This window comes from Diaporthe batatas (assembly GCF_019321695.1).
Source record: "Diaporthe batatas strain CRI 302-4 chromosome Unknown Contig00004, whole genome shotgun sequence".
NCBI lineage: Eukaryota > Fungi > Ascomycota > Sordariomycetes > Diaporthales > Diaporthaceae > Diaporthe > Diaporthe batatas.
Window position 1 is genome coordinate 2,411,416 of NW_025408551.1, and position 22,356 is coordinate 2,433,771.

General features: G+C 49.0%; 7 protein-coding genes across 7 annotated transcripts; 3 read left to right on the forward strand and 4 right to left on the reverse strand.

Moving 5' to 3' along the window:
* Positions 1 to 4,283: 4,283 nt before the first annotated feature.
* Positions 4,284 to 4,508, reverse strand: KVR01_004072 (uncharacterized protein; the record flags this gene model as incomplete). Its single annotated transcript, XM_044794315.1, has 1 exon — positions 4,284 to 4,508. One exon carries the CDS (start codon positions 4,506 to 4,508, stop codon positions 4,284 to 4,286), a length of 225 nt encoding a protein of 74 aa, XP_044646236.1.
* A 1,544-nt stretch (positions 4,509 to 6,052) lies between these two features.
* KVR01_004422 (uncharacterized protein) lies at positions 6,053 to 7,695 on the reverse strand (the record flags this gene model as incomplete). The annotated part of the gene is made up of 4 exons (XM_044786801.1): positions 6,053 to 6,418; positions 6,479 to 6,853; positions 6,915 to 7,503; positions 7,559 to 7,695. The coding sequence occupies 4 exons, from the start codon at positions 7,693 to 7,695 to the stop codon at positions 6,053 to 6,055; spliced, it is 1,467 nt and encodes a 488-aa protein (XP_044646586.1).
* A 1,850-nt stretch (positions 7,696 to 9,545) lies between these two features.
* On the forward strand, positions 9,546 to 11,318 carry KVR01_004691 (uncharacterized protein; the record flags this gene model as incomplete). Its single annotated transcript, XM_044787031.1, has 4 exons — positions 9,546 to 9,626; positions 9,683 to 9,925; positions 10,006 to 10,701; positions 10,770 to 11,318. 4 exons carry the CDS (start codon positions 9,546 to 9,548, stop codon positions 11,316 to 11,318), a joined length of 1,569 nt encoding a protein of 522 aa, XP_044646855.1.
* A 279-nt stretch (positions 11,319 to 11,597) lies between these two features.
* On the reverse strand, positions 11,598 to 12,566 carry KVR01_004609 (uncharacterized protein; the record flags this gene model as incomplete). Its single annotated transcript, XM_044790222.1, has 5 exons — positions 11,598 to 11,774; positions 11,851 to 11,904; positions 11,965 to 12,034; positions 12,123 to 12,300; positions 12,359 to 12,566. The coding sequence occupies 5 exons, from the start codon at positions 12,564 to 12,566 to the stop codon at positions 11,598 to 11,600; spliced, it is 687 nt and encodes a 228-aa protein (XP_044646773.1).
* A 1,784-nt stretch (positions 12,567 to 14,350) lies between these two features.
* KVR01_004675 (uncharacterized protein) lies at positions 14,351 to 17,626 on the reverse strand (the record flags this gene model as incomplete). The annotated part of the gene is made up of 2 exons (XM_044793268.1): positions 14,351 to 17,281; positions 17,366 to 17,626. The coding sequence occupies 2 exons, from the start codon at positions 17,624 to 17,626 to the stop codon at positions 14,351 to 14,353; spliced, it is 3,192 nt and encodes a 1,063-aa protein (XP_044646839.1).
* A 2,059-nt stretch (positions 17,627 to 19,685) lies between these two features.
* KVR01_004565 (uncharacterized protein) lies at positions 19,686 to 20,961 on the forward strand. The gene is made up of 3 exons (XM_044783589.1): positions 19,686 to 19,900; positions 19,992 to 20,184; positions 20,238 to 20,961. The coding sequence occupies exons 1-3, from the start codon at positions 19,788 to 19,790 to the stop codon at positions 20,862 to 20,864; spliced, it is 933 nt and encodes a 310-aa protein (XP_044646729.1). The 5' UTR covers positions 19,686 to 19,787; the 3' UTR covers positions 20,865 to 20,961.
* Positions 20,962 to 21,170: 209 nt separating this feature from the next.
* KVR01_004681 (uncharacterized protein) lies at positions 21,171 to 21,919 on the forward strand. The gene is made up of 2 exons (XM_044792299.1): positions 21,171 to 21,648; positions 21,706 to 21,919. The coding sequence occupies exons 1-2, from the start codon at positions 21,289 to 21,291 to the stop codon at positions 21,742 to 21,744; spliced, it is 399 nt and encodes a 132-aa protein (XP_044646845.1). The 5' UTR covers positions 21,171 to 21,288; the 3' UTR covers positions 21,745 to 21,919.
* Positions 21,920 to 22,356: the final 437 nt, after the last annotated feature.

Here is a 22,356-nt window from a genome sequence, read left to right on the forward strand (position 1 = left end):
ATAAAGGGCAACGACAGGCCAACAGCGGTTTTCCAGATCTCGCGCCCAATCTCCAATCGCCATTCTGACGGATCGGATTCCAGACAAGACCCAATGTATTGGAGGAACTGAAGGAGCGGTTTTGGGTCTTTTCGGATCAATCCAGAGTGCTGGTGCATAAGCTCCCGGAATATAGTTGTGTATTTGAGATCTTGAAAGGCTGCCCCTCGTGTTAAAAGCTGTTGCAGGATCTGAAAGTCATTTTGTGCGAACCCAATGATACAGGGTAGAACCAGTTCCATATCTCTGGGCTGCGATGAATGATGCGACATCAATTTTCCAAGAGCTGGCCGTTCCAGAATCTCAACTGTCGAATTGCGCTGAATGCTTGAGGGGAAGAGGTCCTGAATCGGGGCGCACAGGCTCCTAGGCTTTGTTTTGACAGCTTCCCACTCCAAGCAGCCATCTAAACACCAAAGGAACGACGCAATAGACAGTTCAAGTGGTGTTCCGAATGAAGACTTCGCGATTGGGTCAATTCCCGTGCCGATCAGAGAGTCGCAGACCATTGGAAGACTGAGAGCCGCCGCGAAGTGCAATGGTTGGAAGTCGCCACTTAGCAATTGGAGTGTGAAGTTCTCTTTCATCACATCAATCTCGCCATTCTCACGGGTGAGACCTGCTCTATGACAGTGATCCACCAACTCCAGAAAGATGCGCACAGCAAAGAGAGTAACGCAAGAGGTCTTTGATGGGTGAAAGAGCGAAATCGTAAGCCCGTGCACCGTTGGATTTGAGCACTCCTTGTGCGCTGTCATCTGCAAAGTGATCCTCGCTGCCATTCGGTGGTAACTGTATCCCTCCTCCTTCGCCGTCGTCTTGTTGGCGAGCCTGACCACGGTGCCCACATCTGGCAGATCAACAACGAAGTTCGACAACTGCAGGTAGCGGAGACTCTGTACAGCGAGCAATCTGTAGCACTCTGATTGAGATATTCGATAATTTTCCAGGCCCGGCGTCTCAGCCAAAGATTGGTGCTCCAGAAACTCGCGGACGGAAAAGTGTGCAAACTCGAAACCTGTGTCACCTGTTGACTTCTTGAGCAGACTGCCACATACTGATGCGAGGTAGTCTTCCGAGACCATGTGATCATCAAGCGAGGCGCCAATGACCTCCGGCGTGGAAATAACCTCACGCAGTTGTGTCATGGACAGCCTTTGAGGGCAAAAGGCTATGAAGTGAAAACACATTTGTATCTTCGACTGAGTCTGGATAGGAAGTTTGGTGAATCTTTGCAGCAATCGCAGGTATGTCTCGTGTAAGGTGGGTGGAAGGTGTCCAAGAGCCTCCCGTCTCTCGAAGTCGTTTGAGAAACCACAGAGGTAGTCCAACTGACAGGCCACCCACCGGAACCTAGTAACTGTTAGGGACACTAATTTGGTCCCAGAGCTGGAAACAGTATATCATGGTATTGTAACTCACATTCCTTGCGCTTGATTCACAAGTGTTTCCCGTATTTCATCTTTCAGCTTGGGACTCCTCACCTGCAGTCGGCCCCTGTTCATCAGGGATTCCAGCTCAGCTCTAACATAGAGTTCAATGTCCTTCGAGCGAGCGGAGATCGATATGGACTTGAAGTCTTCTTGAAGCTGCCCGCGGATGCTAGCCTCATCCCGGCTGAAAACTGCCAAAGATATGGTCTCTGAGTCGTTGCCAAGGTCTGATAACATCTCTGCAATTTCGTCCATGCTGTCTCCGCATTCATCGATTCCATCCACCACTATGAGAACCTGTTCAAATAGCTCAGACAGGCTCCCAACCAGAGCTCTGAGGTCGTCTGCATCTGCTTCTTTTGGAAGACCATCTGAAGGATGTAGAGTGTTATAGTAGTCTTGAAGAAGATCAAATGCCTCATTTTTTTGGCGAGCTAACTGCGACGCTATTGCACCAAAAATGTTAGTACTTTTGAGCGTTTTCTCGTTCTTGAAGTCGCAGAAGAAGAATGCTGCGCCAATTGTAGTACTTGGAGATGCACGTGTAAGAGCTTCTTGGATGGCAGCACCAGCTAGCACGGTCTTTCCTCCACCAGGGATGCCACTGAGCCAGATCTTCGAGCCGGGTGTGTCGAGCCATTGGACGAAGGCATGTGATTCTGTCAGCCAGAGACCTGTCATTGGATGTCGCAGTTTGATATTAGCGTCCAAACCGGTTTGTGGGTTGATTGTCTTTGTGTCCAGGAAGAACTCCAGAACTCGTCTCTTCCTGGCATCAACCAAGATCTCAGTGTGTAGCTCTCGAACGACTCCACGTGTTTCTTTTGCTACGACATCTGTTTTCTCTTGCTGCGAAAGAAGGAGTTGCATCTTTTGCATGGAGTCAGTTGCAATACCGAGGCTCATCCTAGTCTTGTGACGTTCAAGTTCCCCTAGAATCTCTTGTGTCTCCGATTTCGAGAACGGCCATTTGAGCCGCTGCACAACGTCTCTGAACTTTCCCTTTTCCATTTTTTGCGCAGCCCTCTTCATCTTATCGTTTATTTTGCTGAGAGTCTGCTCGCAATGGTAGATATGGTGGACTCGTATTGCCGGGTCGTATGTGTCGCCCTCTTCTTCGAGGCTCTGAGCCAGGACTCGAGTGCTCTGAAGGATGCCGGCCAAGGAGTGAAGATCGTCTGCAACCGTCGTGATTTCGTCCTTTGCTCCTTTGACATCTTTGGCATATTTGTAGACGTGGCGAAAGGCAGTGTCTGCGAGTGATACGAGGCCGGCAATGCTGGCCGCAAGCGACAGAGGGTCTGCCATTGGATCGTTCTGATATGCTATGAAGTATTTCGCAGTGGTTGCTGAGATATCTCTGGTGTTTTTAGAATGCTGTCGACGAGGTCTCTGGAAGTTGAGAATGGGCGTAGCTTCGCAGATGTAGAGTCGTTGAACTTGGCCAGGAGACACTCATTGAATTGACAGATTTGAAGAAGAGTCAGATGTGGAAATCAAGTCAGCCGAAATTTATTACTTGGCTGCCAGTGACCAAATTCCACATGCAGAAACTGGTTGGGCTTTCCTGTGGGCTGAAAGTGAGAGCGGGGTCAATGCCGTTTGTTGCTCGGGCTGGGGAAGACCATTCAGACCTGCAGCTCGGTCAAGGTAATCCTGCATGTCAGCTGGATGCATTGTTGTTATCCATGCACCAATCAACACTGCCCAGCTTTTTCTACTTGGGTGGACAAAAACAGGCAGAACCGCGCCCAAAATGCCAAGTTTGATACCATACCCTAGGGTATGGTTGTGGTGGACTGGTGTGGAGAGACCGCCCAAAATATTGGTTCAGTTTCTAACTACATCTGAGTTGGTCTGGGGCGTCCTGGGATGACTGGTAATTCGAAATATGCATTGATTTTTGCTTTACTCCTTCCGAAGCAGAGTATGCTGATGGAATTGGCTCTTGAGGGGTGGGAAGTCTCTGCCCAGGTTGTTTGGGAGCACATACGAATCGCAAGTTTAAATGCCTGCACTGGCAGTCGACCATGCCCAAGTGTAACATCACTTACATGTGAAAGCAATATCTTCATATGTTATACAGTACATTCCACGTCTCAATACACAAGTAATTCCGAGTAAATGAACATCCTTGTTGCTTTTTACAGCCATTCATATTCACTGCATGAGTGTCCTGCACAGCTGTTGGGGCTCACATATAATCACATGCCGTCTTCATTCATACCTACTCAGGGACTAGTAAGCGTCCATATTGTGTATCTTGGTGCTCGCCAGAGGTTCGCTTTCCATGCTGCAACGACACCCCAGATCAGTACTCGTCCTTACGACTTTTATCACCATAAGTACCAGTACATCTGCTCGAGTGCTCAAGTACGTTACTTGGTAAATCCAAGAGGATTCTCTTTCGTTTCAGGCCATGAGAACGCCTTGTATGTGAGATTTGCTGTTCAAGTGGTTTAGGTGCATGATGCATGATACGAGATTGAGCAAACGAATGTGTTTTGTATTCGAACGGGAGACTCATGCGTAGGATCTGAAAGTCCATCTATATCTGGTGGAGAGGACTTCCGCACAGCTCATACCTCATACACAAGTCATCCATTCGCCAAGTTGAAAATAACCCCGAGGCACCTCCACTCCCGCATGACTATTCCTTGCAGATGCCTACTCAACAGATGGTTGATCAAGCCATTGTCCTGTATCATTTATTAGCTTGTGAGCTTAAGCACTGTTTCAAATGGTCTTAATCGCAAGGTAGAATACCTACCAGTAACTCTGTGGTCCAAGGATAGTAGATATCACCGTGCTTTAGCACCTGCAACCGGCGTTGCTCTGGTCAGCGCTGACGGTGCAGCAGCTCGCACCGTTGCATTGGGCGGAGAAGACCCAGCTGCCAGAAGAGTTGCAGACGTAGACGGCACCGTCAGGGCCCGGGACACCGTTCTGGTTGCCGCAGCCCCACTGGCCAGGGTTGCAGGCGAGAGATGAGGTGGCCAGGAGGCCGGCAGCGACGAGGAATCGAGTGAAGTACATTTTGTCTTTGATGAAGTTGAGAAGCTTGATTTGCTTTGGAGATGTAGAGTGAGTAGTTGTGAAGATTGAGTTGATGGGATGAGGGATGAGTTCCTCTAGATACTGGGCAGGGACAAAGCATGCCTTTATAGTTTTTTTCGATTCGTGTCAAGAACGGCTTCAACCACCCGGCCTACACCGAGCTTGCCAACATCCAAGATTCAACTCGGAAAAGACGGCATAGGTGATTCCACCTTGACCTCACACTCTTCGAGTGAAATGTGTGTGTGTGGGGGGGGGGGGGGTGTTTGGATTTGCTGAAGCTCATCATAGATGCCGTGGACAAGTGTGTATGCCTCCTCTCTGATTGGACACATATTCTCATGGGGTTTCAATCGATCTCAAAGTGATCTGTAATGGAAAAAATGGGTTGTAGACTTAGTAACGGACATTGGTCAATCCTACCCTTTCCACGCCCGTAGTCCAGATGCGGACATGTCTGACACCTCAGATCCAGTCAAGTCTGAACTTGCCGTCCCGCGGATGACTACAACACCATGTAAGCACCCACTGTCTCTCGGAAATCGCTCACATGTCTACATTGCGTTAGTAGTGAATTATAAGATCTTGAGGCTCAGGAAGGGCGTTACTGCGGGGAAAGTCAAAATGTCTCGCCCACCTTGAGAGCTATTGGCCCCCAACCCGTGAGAAATAATCAAATCCACTGTACACAGATGACCACCCACTTGAAGATTGGATTCCTCATATATTCATTAGGCCCTGCTGAGATAAGACAGAGTGCGTCAAACCACGATAGCTTCAGAAATGATCGGCACCTTAACCAAGGATATTTGCAGCTCTTGGGCACCACCTGGTGTATTGACGTAGCCGAAAAGGGCAAACTATCGTGTCACAGGAATACCGAGTGATGTCGAGATATGATCTTGAGACGTCCCAGGATCCCCGAAGAGGCTGCATCAATGAACGCCGAGCCTGTAGACATCGATACTCCGTACTCACGAGATGGAATCACGGATCAAGCGGCATTGTACTCATCACTAATTATAAGATATATTTATTTTAAATAGTATAGTGATTATTCTTTTAGAACCTCTTTCAACCCCTTCTAATATATTTATTCACATATATTCATAACCATATTGTTACTTTGAAAGGACTTTAGCTTTAGAACCTCTATTAGAGATATAGGCTACTCGTAAAAGATACATCGGATCCTGGCTGGGTATTAATAAGCTGATACTTAAATCAAGTAAGTCTGCTACATATCTAGCTCATTGTATGTAAGCCTAGCCTAGTAGATGCAAAATATTCAGATTACAACTCGCCTTCCACCATCGACCTCGTTTCCACCTTCGATCGTTTCAATGATATACTGTCCTTAGTGATGGGGGAGCTGTGAGTCCTACTGTTTGTGTCTAAGTCTAGTTCAAGGGAATCAGGTAGCATAAGACCAATACAGCTATGAAAGTGCTAGGAAGTCTTTTCATTTGCATGCTTTCTGCTCCAGCGAGACATCGCTCCAAGTATATATAGTAGTAGCACGACTATAGACGAGGCTTCGGCCTGCTCAATTCCTCTTCGGCTCTTCTCGCATCCCTTTCGAAGCCTTTAATTTTGTATGTTACCATGCCCGTCCAAACATCAAGCCACCTCTTGTCGAAAGGTGGCAAAGTGCGGCCGGTGGTCCCCGGCTTGGGTTCACTTGCTATGTTCCTCAAGAACTCCAGGTACGAGCCATAGTCAGGAGCAATTGAGTAGTAATCCTTTCCACCCTTGAATTTGGCCACCCTTTGCTCCTCCCAATCACGTTGCTCCGCCGTCGGTGGCAAAGGATTGGCTCGACCCGCGAGGTGTCTAGCGACTGCGACGGCTTGCCACTCATAGACACGGAAAGTGAATCCTCCTCCAAGCTGTGATATCATAATTTAGCTGAGATTCTTTATCTTTAATAAAATTACTTTTGTACTTGCCATGCCAACGAATGTGAGAGTTGGATCTTCAATGTCCCAGGTATGCTGATAGACCCCAGGCAAGCGACGATAAGCCTTGCTGATTCGCTCCTGGACGTGAGGAAGCCAAGGCATGGAAAAGGTGTACCCCGTTCCAAACACAATGTGATCGACGTCGTTCAGCTCGCTGCCGTCGGCAAAGGAGATCTTTCCCGTCAACGGGTCCAGGCTGCTGATCTGCTTCTTGATGGCAACATGCGGGTGTTTGAACGGCGCCCAGCCAAAAGCAGGGATAGGCTCTCCGCGGATGGATGCATAGACCGGATGTTGTGCCCGTGGTAGGATTTCATGGAGCACCTCGTGTGAGGAGACTGACCCGCCAACGACGATAACTCGCTGTAAGAATTATTAGTCTGTGAGTCACAGGCTCATTGCGGATTAGAATCCGAATCCTTACCTTTCCCCTGAACTTATCAGCACCTCGAAAGTGCTTGCTATGTATGATCCTGCCTGGGAATCGCTCGTCGTACTCAGCCAGTCCCGGTATTTCCGGGAACCAAGGGACATTGTAGTGGCCAGTTGCTACTACCAGCGCATCGAACCATTCTCTCCACCAATAATCCTTCCCAGCGCCCTCCTTCCGCAGCGTTAGCACCCACTCGTCACCTTCCTTAACGGCCCTTTCGACCGTGGTACCGAGCTCCAACAACTTTTCAGTGCCATTTTTAACGAATATGTTCTCCACCCAGGTCCTAATTGTCTCCCGGTGGCGGAATGGGGCACCCGGGCCATACTGCCGGAGAGTCCGCTCAGAGAGTTGGTCCGGGAATGGCTCCTGGGTAAAGCTCATGATTTCAGGGATAATGTTGCTATGCAGATGCTCATGCTGGGCCGAGTCCGAGTAGCGCAGTTGGTGGTCGTTCACAACCTCGGACTTTGGGGTCTCCGCGGGCAGCTCGGCCGGGATTGGCACAGCCTTATCTGCCTTGCCCTCTAAGAGTTCACTTAAAGAGGGGATTCTCGGGGGCAAGTGAGGAGTGTGCACCCTGCATGGAATGTTAGTGCCTGTGGTTCTAGAAGAAGAGGGGTGACCAAGCTCACCATGTTCCTCCGATGACAGGGCGCCGGTCAAATACTCTGATGATCTCGAACGCTTGCTCTTTGGCCAGAGCATCTGCTGCGATGGCACCTGAAGGGCCAGCACCGATCACAGCTACGCGACGAGCCTTTGCAGGCATTTTTATGTCGGACTATTTCTTTGTCGATTCACGAATAGCCACACGTGGAGCTTGGCGCCTAATACCTTCCTGAGTGGCTCTTGATGCTTTTCGTCTTTTTTTTCTTTTGTTTCCGAGTGGAGTTGGCGAACGACATCTGTTTGCATCACATTATTGTGTAAGTCCTGATGTTTGGTGATCTTTTATATGCTCATCCAAAGTTTCAGTGTGCGGTTATCATACTTTGCATGCCGGTCTGCGGTTGCGCAAGCCCTGCAGAAATTACGTGTTCAACATTATCAATCACGCCAAACTAACGCCGACTTCAACACCTGGGCAGTGTCGCAATCCCGACAGGCATCCCAGTTTGCGCGCCAACAGAGACACATATTGTGTGAGTGTCAACGATAACTAATCTATGGGCTTGCTGGCACTATGCCAAGGGTAACCTACTTAAGTAGCTTACCGTAGGGTACCTTTATTCCTAGGCAACTCCTCGACATCTACAATCCTCACTGGTGAGCCATTGATGATTATTCGCTGCAATCAGCACGACTTCCCAGATTTCCTTTTTGTCACTAATGATCACCGCAGAAAATACCAAATTTTCCACCTTTTGGGGCTAAATGCAACCTCCAGCCAGCATTTTCAGAAACTTCAGATCACTGAAACGGTACAAGGACCAGTTCACAACTGGGGCCATAGCGGCATATCAGGATTTTAACACTAGGCATCTTGAGTGTGCCTGAAGGCCGCCCAGGTGCCAAGTCCGCACAAAATAAGGCCGCAGAGGTTCAAAGATAGAGGACTTTGGGACATGGAGGACTTCTCGTTGCAGGGCCTTTATTACATAAAAGCCCTAGTTTCTAGAAAATAATAGGATAATTTAATTAGTTTCGTCTATAGTATATATATAGCTAGAACTATATATAGCACCTTTATATAGAAGTAAATACTTAAAGATTAAATATTTTTAAGAAATATATTATATTAAAAGTAGTAAAGAAAATAATTTAATATATATAAAAAATAAATAAAATAAATATTATTTATCTTTTTTAAAAACTTTTATTACTATAAAAAAATATATATAATATAAAATATTTCTAATTTAACTTTAAGTTTTTTAATATAAAATATAATATTATAGCTCTTAATATTATAATGCTGGAGCAGGCCGCTTGATGCCATGTGGCTAGATACCCTAGGGTAACTCCCGGAGCCCCGGAGTGTGATGTTTGGGGTAGACGATTAGTCAAGCGTTGTAGCCGGTTTTGGCAATTTCAAACGAACGAATGTGGGAGCAATCGTTCAACACTTCCAATGAGACCCTTTGGGAAGCGAATGCGAGAGAGTGGGAGAGGGAGAGGAAGAGAGTTGGAGGCATCGTACGAATACGAGGGTCTATCTAGAAAACAGAGTTTCAGTCAAATATGCCCCATCGCTTTGCACCTCGATGTTGACCATTCGCTCTTTCCCTGTTAAACGGATCACTGAAAAGCTGCCCCAATTGCCAACAAGCATCGACCAGATCCGTCAACACCATCCCTATCGGCGTGCTCGAGATTGAGATCCGTCGATCCCTCGCTCCCTACTTTCATTCTCATTGAACTATTCTGTGTATCGGTATTACCTTGAGAATGTGGGCGCTATGGATCTTGTTGCTCCTCGCAGCGCTGGCGTTCCGCCTAGCCGGCAGCTTCTTCTCTCTCATCCAGAATTATTCCGCAGCCAAGAAGATGGGACTTCCCGTTGTCATCAGTCCCGTGTATAGCAGAAACTTGGCATGGCTTGCACTGTCGCCACTCCTCGCCCCTCTCCTCCTGAAGCTGCCGTTTGGGTTGGGCTCATGGGTTCGGTACAATCGCTTCATGTGGGTGTTGGAGGAAAAGGCCAGCCCGTTTCAGGAGATGGGGAAAAGCTTTGTTGTTGTCACCTCAACCAAGCTACAGGTGCCACATGCCCGCGCCTCCGGAAATAAGATAAAAGATGGCTGATAATACGACAGGTGTACACGGTTGACCTTGATGCCATTAGGCAGGTATATCTGAGGAAAAGGGATTTCGAGCGTTCTCCTCAGACATGCGAGAATATGCCTGGCCTACTCACGCCTAGCGTCTCTTCGGTCTATGGAGTAGACTGGCAACGGCACCGACGCATTACCGCTCCTCCTTTCAACGAGAGTAACATGAAAATCGTATGGCAAGAGTCCCTGACGCAAGCAGCCGGGCTGGCTCAATGGTGGATTTCTGTGAGTTTTGCACCTTGACCTGTTTCCTCGCGCACTGGGCATCGGCTCATATCAGGCTAACGCGTGATTATCCTGTCCAGCATGGCAAAGAGGGCCTGAGGAGCTCATGTTCAGACACAATGACTCTCGCCCTAAACGTTCTGGCAGCGGCTGGACTCGGATACTCGTGGAAGTACATACCAGCAGGCAAGGAGACACAGGCCGGCGACGAGTTCTCGGCTCGCTATCGAGATAATCTTGCCCTGCTCCTTACTAGCATTCGTATTTTGAGTATAACACCAAAGTGGATGTACGAGCTTGGCCCCAGCCGCATCAAATATCTGCCCAAGCTGTTCCGGGATCATGTCTTGGCGGCACAGGCGTTCCGAAAACAGATGCGGGAGCTGGTAGAGGAGAGAAAGGTCGAGGTCGCCGCGGGTAGGGCTAACGAGAACATATTCCTCAACGCGATTATCGCGAAGTCTGTTGAGATGCGACAAGAAAAGCTGGCCAATTCGCTCGGTGCCGGCGGCGAGATTGGAGAGCTTGAAGCCGGTGGCGCTGGAGGCCTCAACGACGACGAGCTCTTTGCGAATATGTTCAGCTACAACATTGCAGGTCATGAGACTACTGCCCACAGCTTGAACTACTGCCTCCACATCCTCTCTGTCGAGCCTGGATGGCAAGACTGGATCCGTGAGGAAGTCGATCACGTATACCACACGACGGCCTTGGATTTTTCTACGCTCGAGTACGAGCAGTACTTTTACAGGCTCAAACGCTGTCTAGCCCTCATGGTATGTACTTTTGGTCATCACAGATCTGAAACTGCCATTGTAGCAACCATCCACTAATGCTTGACCAGTACGAGATGCTGCGTCTCTACAGTCCTGTGGTCGACATGGAAAAGGATGTCCTTGGCGAAGGTCAACATCTGCGTCTCGATGGGCGCTACATTTTCGTTCCCAAGGGTTCCGAAGTTCACATGTCCAACCTCGCCGTGCACATGCTGCCTGAATACTGGGGCGCCGACAGCGAGGAATTCCGCCCAGCCCGCTGGATCCGAAGCGCTTCGGTATCTTCCGAGTCGACGGAAACCTCCACGAAAGACAGTACAAAAGCGGAGATGCTTGATGCCGAGGAGGTTGCGCCGCCACCTGTCGCCAAGGAGTCATTTTTCCCGTGGTCGCTCGGCGCGCGCAACTGTCCGGGCAAGAAGTTCGCCCAGGTTGAGTTCGTGGCCGTCATGTCGTATGTGCTGAGACTGTACAAAGTGGAAGCAGTTCCACTTGAGGGCGAAAGCAAGGAGGAGACCCGGCGGAGGGTTCAGGAGTGGATTGAGGAGAGCAAGGCGGAAATTACGACCAATTTCCGCGAGCCTGAGAAATATGCTCTGAGATTGGTGAGTCGATAGAGGACTTAATTGGGCCATGGTCATGCTGCTACTAAGGCAGTCCATGGCCGTCCTTGGGAATTATCAAGGGCATTCATTGCAGTGGCTGAAGGAGCGGTACCGAGGTATCTTGATGTTCGAAGAATAGCACCTAGGGACAATATTTTATGTACAGGTCGAAGAATGACGTTATCCTCCGTAGGGTGCCACTGCACAGAACTCAATCGTGACTCCTCAAGTGCTCCCTCGTAAACCAGTGTGACAAGACTAGACGAGTAGCAAGGCTCTAGAAAACAGCACTTAGCAAGCTCCAGCCTTCTCACCAGGACCGCTGTACAGCTGGCAAGGGGTCTTGGCGTCTGTGCAGATGTTGGTCAGTGTTGCCACATCGCCAGTGTCCTTGCTGATGCCAACTATTTCGCCACCGCCGTAAGCAGACACACCAGAAACAGTGACGGTCCGCTTGCATTTCTCGCACTGGGACAAAGTCAGCAAAAGAAGGGGTTATCAGCCGAGGCAGGCTGTTCACGAAACCGAGGTAGCAGATACTTACAGTGCCGCAAGCTCTGTAGACCTTGCCATAGTCCTCTGCATAGAAGTTTGTGATCTGATGTCGTCAGCCCCTGCAAAACGTAAGGCCGCGAAGCGCGGGTCGCTATCCACTTACACTGACGCTGCCGCATCCGTTGTGCTGGACAATCTTGTCCGAGGCGTGGTACGCACCACCGCCGATAATTCTGGTCTCGGTTCCGGCTGTATCCTCCTTGCTGCCGTGTGGAAATTGTGTCAGTACTTCAAGTTCCACGTGCCCATAGGAAATTCAACTCCAGGGTGGTGAGGCGATCATACATCGAGATGGCATCCTCGCACACATCCTCAAACCACACATTCTCGATAGTGCAACCTCCGCCGATGCAGTAGACACCCTCTCCCTGGTTCTTGCCGATGATCGCATTTTTCAAGGTCGCACCCTTGCGGAGTAAGAAGACAGTGTCTGCCTGGCCTTCAAGGAAAATCAGCTTACGCGCGCTTCAACCTTGGTAAATGGGGCCTCTACTCACCTCCTTCTGTTTGCTCTTTACAGGCACCTTCGCCTCTATCAAAACGCGCATTCTTTCCATCGTAAGTCGTGCCCGCGGGGACCTCAATGGGCGCCGAGTTGGTGATGGTTTCTGTAGCCTTGGGCAGGGCGTCCTTGCCTACGCAGGCATGGACCGCCGGAAGAGCGACAGTGAGTGCTGCGAGGAGTTGAAATGCCTTGATATGCATGGTGGCTTTGATAATGGGAAGATTTCTAAGTAGTGGTAATGGCCTCAGGAGTTCCGATTCACAGGTAGCTTAGGTATCAACTACCGGCATGGAACCCAATCTCTTCAAGCACGAAACGGACACATCCAGTTATATCAACATTGAAATCTCTCAGCTCCCACCCAGATTCCTTGAGAAGATCTTAGAAGCATTGGTGGATAATTGCTTGTGTACCTCCGTACGGACCCAGGATCTCGTCTCCATTCATTAAGGGTTCTTGGCGTGGGAGCGGATACTATGTACATCACTCCTTTTCCAGTCCCACGAGACACGCCCGCCATAACGACTCGGTGGGGATGTTTGCGTCGCATCTATTTCGAACGTGATTTCGGTGTTAGCCATGATTCTGGTCTATACGCGGAAAATCAAGCCCCTTCGCTGATCACTGGGGCGCATCTTTGACCAGGGTGTCTGCGTTTGTGCCAATCATTGCCGAATCCCTTGCGCCCAGCATTCGCTGTTGTGCTTGGCACAGTCTTGGGTACGGAGACTGGCCAACTTGGGTATACTTGTATAGTCCCACGAGACCAACTACCTAGGATTCAGTGGGTACTCCTTAGTCGTGTATGTATTTGCTTCTTGCACGCGCTGATAGAATCAGTCAGCGATCCCAGGTTGGAACCCACCCACGCTCGGGTCGCAAACTACATGTGTACCCCGACCATCCCTTCGGTCCCAACAGCAACACTCAGACCAGCTCGTATTTTATAAAAGCGATCAACGTTTCAGAATTCTTACTATACACCATTCGGTCGAAATTCCGGCTGCTGCCGTCATACCATGGGGCCGGCACTGAGCGATGGGGGGGGACAGCCTCCGCCCCAAGAACTAGATATCCCATTAGTCCCCAGCCTGCGAGAATCCTGTTCTTAACTGTTTCAATACAACTCGTAGCCAACGAATACACATAACCCTTTCCTATATCTCTTTTACGTGACGGGGCTCCTCTGAATGTCCAGTTATGTCCAACTCTAGTTCTGTTGTCCGATATTCACTCGAGCAAACAGTCGACACAGTCTGACGCGCACGCGGCTCTTACAAGGGATACTAAGCTCGAACCCCTAGCGATAATTTATACATAGTTCAAATACCCCTGAAACCTGTCTCTCGTAAAGTAGTGCTTGGTGGAAGATTAGTGGTCAGTATGGGGTTAGGTGAGGATGCCCAAGTCCTGCAAAACTTTTGGAGGCCCACTGTAAATTAGTTCGAGAATAAGGACCACGATGACGCGCCATAGCCACCAAGGGCTATGGCTGTATTCGGTGAAGAACGTGTGGAGCAATAGCTGGGAGAGTAGTTTGGAAAGGAGCACACTAGGGGATCCTGCATGTGGACTTTTTCCGAACTGCCAGTGGGGGACCTCGGGGACAGTACTGCGCGCTCAAATTGGCATTCCATTGGCATCGTGGAAACGCTCATGAGTCTCTTGTTACAACAGCCTGAGCCTAGCGATAATTAAGGGGAAAAATCGAAGGAGTTGAAAGTCTCCCTTAATATCTCAGTTAGAGCAGAAACACCATGGATTCACTTGGAAATCTACTCTCTTGGCACCCAAATCTTCCCTTCTTTTCGTTCCGAGTAATATTTGTGGGCGGGTTCGTCAATCGTGAAATAAGTCATTCATGCGTTGTTTCTGACTTGTCTCCTAGCAGGGGAAAAGAACGATAATAGTTGGTTTGTCCAATGGCCCTAGAATGCCCCATAGAGGATTCTTCCTCCATTGCGACTGGGGCCAGGCTGGTGGTTCATTGTCGATACCATAGCCCCCAGTCCCTGATCCATCTACACAGCCATTCATCCTGCACCGGTTCCAGGGCACACAGTTCTTGGCTCGACCTCTTGGCTTGTTCAGTTGAAAAGGCGATTCCGTTGGTTGCTGTGACACCCCGTCTATCCTCGACACCCCTGAAGAAATCCAAGATTTTCACCGCTGGCCTCGACAACAGCTCTTCCTGGTCATGTAGATTCGTCTGCTCGAGCTGGGAAATCCAATCGGCCATGGAAACGTCTTCCATAGACCCGCCCCCTGCTATCCCGGCCTTGATGGAGGGCAATATCTCGGCCCACGGCCTGCGAGCGGGATTTACGAGGTGGAAAATGCGCAACGGCCTCTTGGTGCTTTCCCCCCCAACCGTGGGTTGATCCGCCGAAGCAAGCTCCCAAATGACGGACGACAGAAAATCGACCGGAATCCAGTCAACGTCGCCAAGAGCACGCCCGTCCGGGATCTGCTTCATGGCCTTGGCCGTCTTGAGCATGATAGGAAACCATTCAGACTCATTCCATTTGGCCCCGTTCCCAGGCAAAGAAGGCCCCGCGATCTGTCCGACCCTAAGGATCGAGACGTCGACACCGCTCGTCTCCGCGGCGGCAGCAAGGATATGCTCGGCGACCGCCTTGGACTCTGCATAACCGGTAGCCTGGGCGGCCCCGAGTGTTGGCGGCAGGGACTCAGGGATGGCCTTTACCCCCGGGTCGACAGCGCACCAGTCTCCGACCGAGGAGATGGAGGACACGAAGACGATCCGCGGGCGGGTCGGGCTGCTGGCGCTGAAGTTCGCGAGGTTGCGCACGCCGCGGATGTGCGTCTCCTCGAACGTCTCGAGAGAGTGGTTGAAGTCCACCTTCCAGGCATTGTGGATAACGACGTTGGTGGTATCCCGCAGGTCGTTGAAAACCGCGGTCGGGAGACCCAGGTCAGCTTGTTTGTAGTCTGCTTGGTGGAAAGAAACCCTCGAGGGGTCGATGCTTGGTGGAATCGGCCATGTTGAGAGAGAGGTCTTTATGCGCGACTCGGCGTCAGATGATCGATCCAGACAGACGACTCGGGCTACGCTGGTGTTTGAGAGCAACTTCACTAGCAGCTGTGTGCCCAATGAGCCGGTAGAGCCTGTCAAAATGATATGGAATCCGTTTTGAGGACGAGACTGCCTTGCGTTGTGACTGAACCGTTGAGGAAGGCCGGTAGTGTATTTTCGGAGCATCTCATTCATCTTCCGAACGCGTTGCTCGAGTGCATCAGCATTGTCCTGGCCTTCTGACACACCAGTGCTCCTCGCAGAACCGACCCGGATAATGGCTTGAACTAACTCAGCAATGGATGGGTGCTGGTAGATGTACTTCATCGACACCCAAGAGATATCCGCCGCACGATCATGTGCACGAATGCCAGCCTTGAGCAGTCTAATTATCTCCATGGTCTGCAACGAGTCGAGGCCCAGACCGAAAAGATCATCTGTCGGCTGCACAGTGTGCCCTGGGAAAGCGGCCATAACAACATCGCTAACGAAGTTGGTGATCACTTCAGGATCGGTGATCGAAGCGAGATTAATGTGCTCGATATTGTTCGAGATCTCACGCTTATACAACTGATCGAGCTCATCTTGGTATAGGCGACTCGTAGTGGCCCTGACCACGGTGCCCTTGGGGGATCTTTTGAATGGTTTCGAGGGGGAAGCAATAAGAATCATGTCTCGGGTGATTCGGCCCTGTCCAGGAGCCTGAGTATTGGCTTTTTCGATGGTCGGCCAGACAGTCTGTACCAGATGCTTCAGAGTATCGTGGGGTTCTTTCAGCTCTAAGATCAGGGAGGGTTGTGGGCGACCTTGGCCAATGATGAGCGAACCATTGACGAGTGGGTGGGCTGATATTTGAACCTCGCTAGGAACTGGGTTGAACTTTTCTCCGTTCGATAAGACGACAATGTCGTCGACGCGGCCGTGAAAAGTCCACAGGTTCGGATTGCATGGGTTGCGCTTGAACAAGTCTTTGGTGTGCCACACCTCCTCGTCCGGAAAATTGGCAGAAACGCTGCGGATCTTCTCAAGATTCGGATTGCGCCGCAAAGTCATCTCGTAGATATGCTCCTCATACGGTTCCATGACGACTTCCTGTACTGGATTCCATTCCAGGCTGGCCCAATCTTCTCGCCTTGGCACCAATGCCTGGATAGCGCCGGTCTCGGTCTGTCCATAGAACTGACAAACATCTGTAACCTTGCTTAATGCCTCACCGGCGTCATGGGAGAGAGGTCCCCCGGCATAGAGGAGGAACTTGAGGCCCTTGCATTTTTCAATGCCATCGGGCTCCTGAGCTAGCTGCTCTGCAACAATTGGCGGGCAGAATATTGACTTCAGCTTGAAATGGTCCATAATTTCGCTGACCAGATGGCCGGTGGGGGGACGCGATGGAGGGCTCATGACAAGCTTCGCATTCTGATAGTAAATTGGGAGTAAAACCAGGGATGAAAAGCCTGCGAGGTGAAATGCTGGGAATGGGGAGAAGAAAGTCTCTTGCTCTGGGAAATCCCACAGAGACCAGTTTTGGTTTACACGACCGGGAACTTTGGGCAGGTTTCGGTCATGATCGCCCACGGCAAATGTTGCATGGTTCATCACAATGGGCTTCGGGGCTCCAGTCGATCCCGATGAGTGAAGAATAAGAACTGGGTCCCACTTCACAGCCTCGTACTCCTTGTCCCACACAAAGTTCGGCGTGTCTGGTCTGATCATATCATCGAAGGACTCAGTTCTGCTCAGGAGCAAATCTGACTTGTGCTCCAACAGAGGCATAACCAGCTCTTCTACCTCCTCCGAGTAGAGAAAGCGTCGACATTGGGTCTGTTCAAGAAGAGATGCGTTCATCCAGGCAGAGTTTCTTGGTGAGGGCAGCAGGACCTGCAAGCAGATAGTCAGTGTGTTGTTCCACCATTACCACAGAGCGGGCGGTTCCAGCTTGCTTACCTTGTAACCGCATTTGACGGCAGCGAGAAACACCACAACATAGCGAAGATCACCTATGCCCATATATGCCAGTGTCTCGAAGCAGGTGCTGAGCCCCAAGTTCTGTTCAATCCAGAAGGCCACATGGTTTGCAGCTGTTGCAATCTCATAAAAGGTCACGGTCCTGAAACCATCACCGACATTGCTGCTGACAGGAACATAAGAGTAAGGAAGCTCCGGTTGACTCTTTGCTGTCTCGTCAACGACGTTGGGCAGGAGACGGGAGCCATAGGGGATCATGGCGAAGATCAAGGCTACAATACGATGGGATTGTGATGGGAAGATTCCTACTGTTTGCCAGTATACTGAACGGAGAAGGGCAAGAAATATGGAAAGACAAGAATTATGGGCAATCTAATACACTCGTTTACATTCCAAGGTGCTAAAAGTACACTAGTAATATATAAATATTACACATTATTAAACTCCCTATATAACTATTATTAGAATAATATATTATATTTACTCTATAAATATAAATCTAATATAGTTAAGAGAAATATTAAATAAAAAAGGGTATTCTTAATACTTTAAAACTTTTTTTTATATTAAATTTAGAGTTTTAGTTATAAAGTAATTAATACTTAAAGTATATAACTTAAATATTTTCTTTTATTTTATATTAAATATATAATATTTATAAACTTTCTATATACTAAAATACTTCTTTTAAATAAAGTTATTAAATAGTATTATTCCTATTAAGCTATAACTATTAATTATCAAGTAATTTATATTTTTAATAATATTTTAAATTTATAATAAATATATTTAATACTTTAATTAAAAGTACTTTATTTATATATAGGTTTTATATTATTTATATTACTCTTTTAAAATACTTAAATAATAATAAATATTTTAAATAGAATTTCTAACTTAAATTTCTCTATAATTAAACCTTTTAGAATAATATAGAAAGAAGTTTTAAAGTACTAAGAATACCCTTTTTCTTTTAATACTATTTATTAATTTATAAGACTTAAATTTATTAAGTTAACTATTTATATATATAACTTTAAATATATATAATATTTATACACTACTAGCATACTTTTAGTACCTTGGAATGCAAATGAGTGTAGTTTTTGATCCGCTACTACCCGTTCCTTTTGTTCTCAAGTATAAGCTTATTTCTGATGCACCTGCTGTGGGTACCGAGCATCCTATCCCCATGGGGTATGTCCCTGGAAATGCCCAGCCAGGTTATACGGATGATGATCTCCATCGCTGCAGGGAATTTTTGGGCCCAGGAGGGTGGAGGCTGACCCGTTCCTAGAATCTGTTGGCAGGTTGGCATCATTGGTGTTCCTGCTATTCCTGCTGCAAATCCTAGCTTACTTCCCCGTCCCAAAACATATGAGGTAGACCTTTTGAATCCCTCAATCGTCTCCAATTGGCTGACTGCTGTGAAGGGCCCACGAATTTCGAACGTGAGATGTCCGTGTGTCTGGGGCTGTTTACAAATCCACATGATGATCCCTGCAAACATGCAGCCGTCGTATAAAGGTTCCTGCAGCCGTCGTATACAGAGTCAATGCAGTCCATACACCAGAATGTTAGCGCTGTCCGCACAGCTGTCATGTAAGCACTAACAGCCCGTAGGCACGCAATCATCCTGGGCATATGTGGTTGCCCAGACCACCACATGCAGGTCATGGTGCCCGGATATACGGTACTGTATCCCTCTAGCTGCACGTGCACGAAGTATCGTACAATCAACCGCACAGCTGTTCAGAGTTGAGTATTCAGTTCATTGATCCATCTGTGACCGCGAGGATTGTTTGTGTCAGCGCACTGGATCCTCAGGAACATCGAGTTCTCAGCTTTACTTAAGTACGTTGACGACTCCCAAGGTCCTCTTCCGTTTTCAGATGGATGCCCCAGGGCCTTCACGACTTAGGTCCCTCACTGCAAAAAGATATGAAATCCGCAAGGTATCATAAGTTCAAAAATAATAATGCGTGAAGGCGACCCTTCTCAGTCCGCAGATAGTCATGTTTTCTGCGTAAGTTTAAGGCCAACTGTGAGTGAACATGAAGGTCAATACTATCTCTTTTTCACCACTACGTAGGTATCACGGTATTGGCTAGGACCAACAAGATCCATGGCCTAGATGTTTGCCGGCGTTAAAAACGCCTGGCCGCTTTGGTGGCATACCGCATATAGCGATGCCCAGCTTGACTAATGCATGCAACAACCGTTAAGTAAATAACCGGTCGTGCTAGATGGAGTCATTGGCCTTCAAAACCAAGTCCGCTGTGCTGCCGAGTCAAATGATTGCATGAACCGGGCGGTACCCACATCTAATATAAAGTCGTCATTCTCTTCACTCATGGATCATGTGATACGCATCACCTAATTCCGGCCACTACATGAGAGCTTGCTGTCAACGTCAACGATGCATCACTGCGCAGGCCTACTGCTTGCGCTGAGCGCAGGAGTTGCGCTAGCCAAGACTCATCTCAACATGAACGCTTCCACCGGACTGCAGATTTTCCTAGACTTTGATGGGTTAGTCGAATCCAGAATGAGCTTGCCTCTGGCCGAACACCAATGCGGTAACGTGGCGAGGGTTCAGTCTGAGCTTACGAGACTGTAATAGCACAATTGTCATATCGGATGCATACACGTCCCTCGCATCCGCGGCATACGCAAGCCTACCTGCTAACACGACCACATCATTCCCATCATGGGATGAGATCGAGGCTACCTACAGCACGGTGTATGATGCTGTTTCGGCCACAGTAGATGAGCCGACCTCGTTGGCCGAGGCGATCAACTTCGCGAACAACGCAGTAGGTCAAGATGAAGCATGAGTCCGTCTCGCAGTCTGACATGGTCAATCAAGGCTCTACGCGCTGTAGAACAGTGGTCTTTCCTCTGGGTACAGAACCTCGGGGTCTTCGACGCCACGAAGCAGGACGAACTCGTCAAGTTCGCCAAGAATCAGACCCTTCGAGATGGATGGTGCGAATTTGCCACAGCTGCACAAGAGAAGGGGGTCAAGGTGAATGTGGTCAGCCTAAACTGGTCACCGTCGTGGATCCGTCTTGTCCTGCAGGAGGCTAGCGAGTGCCCACAGGTCGTCGAGAACATCGAGACGTACTGTCCCGAGATACTACCCGAGAACACCCTTCCGGCTACAGGGCTCGATCATGGCGCTCAGCTGTTCTCGGGTGGTGATAAGACGGAGCTGATAGAGAATCTGCTAAGATCTGTGTCCGGAGAGGTGAACAATGTGGTCTTTGTGTCGGATGGCGACGCAGATCTTCAGCCATTGTGGGAAGGGCCTACTAACATTGGCATTGTTGCCGGCTTCGATGGGAGCGCGGCGGAGACCTTTCAGACATACGGCGTGGAGGTTGCCAATGTGCGCCTAGGTTGGCGAGGACATACGGGGCCCGTAAGTGGGAACAGTTCCTTTGTCTACGGCTTCGAGAATTGGGAGGATGTTGGAAAGCTTCTTTGGGGATGAGGATTTGAAGATGATTCACCGCGCCATTCGAAAGATCGACTATCTCCTGCGTAGCATATTCATAAAATTCAACTCGTCAAAGGAGGTAGAAATGGACATTCTAGCCTAGCACATGAGTATCGGACTTAGCGAAGTGTTATTCTAAGTTGTACGGCACAGGCGGCTCAGCCGAACACATGCTTCAGATTCAAGTTGGTTCTGCCTAACAAGATTATCTAATCACCCTGTGACCTATCACCCCTTTACAAAAAGCGTGTGGCCTGTCCTCAGGCCCAAGGACTCATTCTCTCTCTTGATTCAACGCTTCTGAAGTCAGACTCAGTTCTGTGTATGATTTGCATGTTGCCAACTCTTCTGATCATTTTGAGACCCAGCCGACCCACCTCAACGTTTCGGACACTTCCGTCTGCTTCGCAGAATCACAATGTCAAACGACCCGTCAAAATCTCAGGATCGGCTTGTACCCACAGCAACAGATATGGCCGCTGATAGTGGACCCGATTCATCTGCACCCGTTGCTGGTACGTCGAAGGCTAGCGACAGTACTTGGCAGTCGTATATGAATGCAATGGAAAAGCATATCGAGGAAGAAACAAGCCCAGCCCGCCGAAAGAACATTGAAGTTGTCCTGAACTTTGTGAGGCAACATGGCTATCCGGCTCAGGGGTACCACTTCCTAGCTCATCATGGAATCATGGAAGTTTGGACCGATGATGAGTTTCCGGATAAGAACGAAGAGAACTTGAAATTGATTGGTAGTACTTTCCAGGACACTTATGGCCTTGTATGTTTCTATTCCCTTCTTGAACACCCCACATGCAAGTTCGCTGATTCGGTCCAGCACTATCCCGTGGAGGCGAGCCCTAGGGAAAGGGAGTGACAATAGCATTTTGGGCTCCTTCGACGTGAAATCGGTCGGTTCGGTGGCTCCGCAGGATATAGAGCATGATCCAGAACCGTAATATACATGTTTTTGTGCAATTGCATAGGACCTGGTCATGCGTTCATGTGGATCACTAGGTTTGCTCTTATTTGAATATCTTGTCATAACGAAACGACTCAAAGCTGGCCCCAACTTGAATGTCCTACGTCATATCACCGGTGTTGACGATCTGCCTGGCGCGGAAGCCAAGGTAGTCAATCGGTCTACCATACTGTCTAGACATCTCAGATGACAATAAGGCTCGCTACGTGAACTCCAGCTTAGGTGGTATATGCCGCTACACTCGAATGCTGCAATTACAGGCCCACCAGATTCAGCCAGTTGGGTCCCAAGCACTTGTAGCATGTGGCCACGGCTACCTTGGCTTCAATTTGCGTGGTCCATACACCATGCCCAGGCGAGAATCTGAAGGAATAAGTCCAACTTTACTATTACGTCTGAGCACCAATTCAGTCTGATCCGATATAGATCAACGTAAGGTCATGTGTGTAAGTTTGCCACACTTTTGCTCACGGAGCCCTCGTTTCGGCCTCGCTTTCCAGTCCGGGG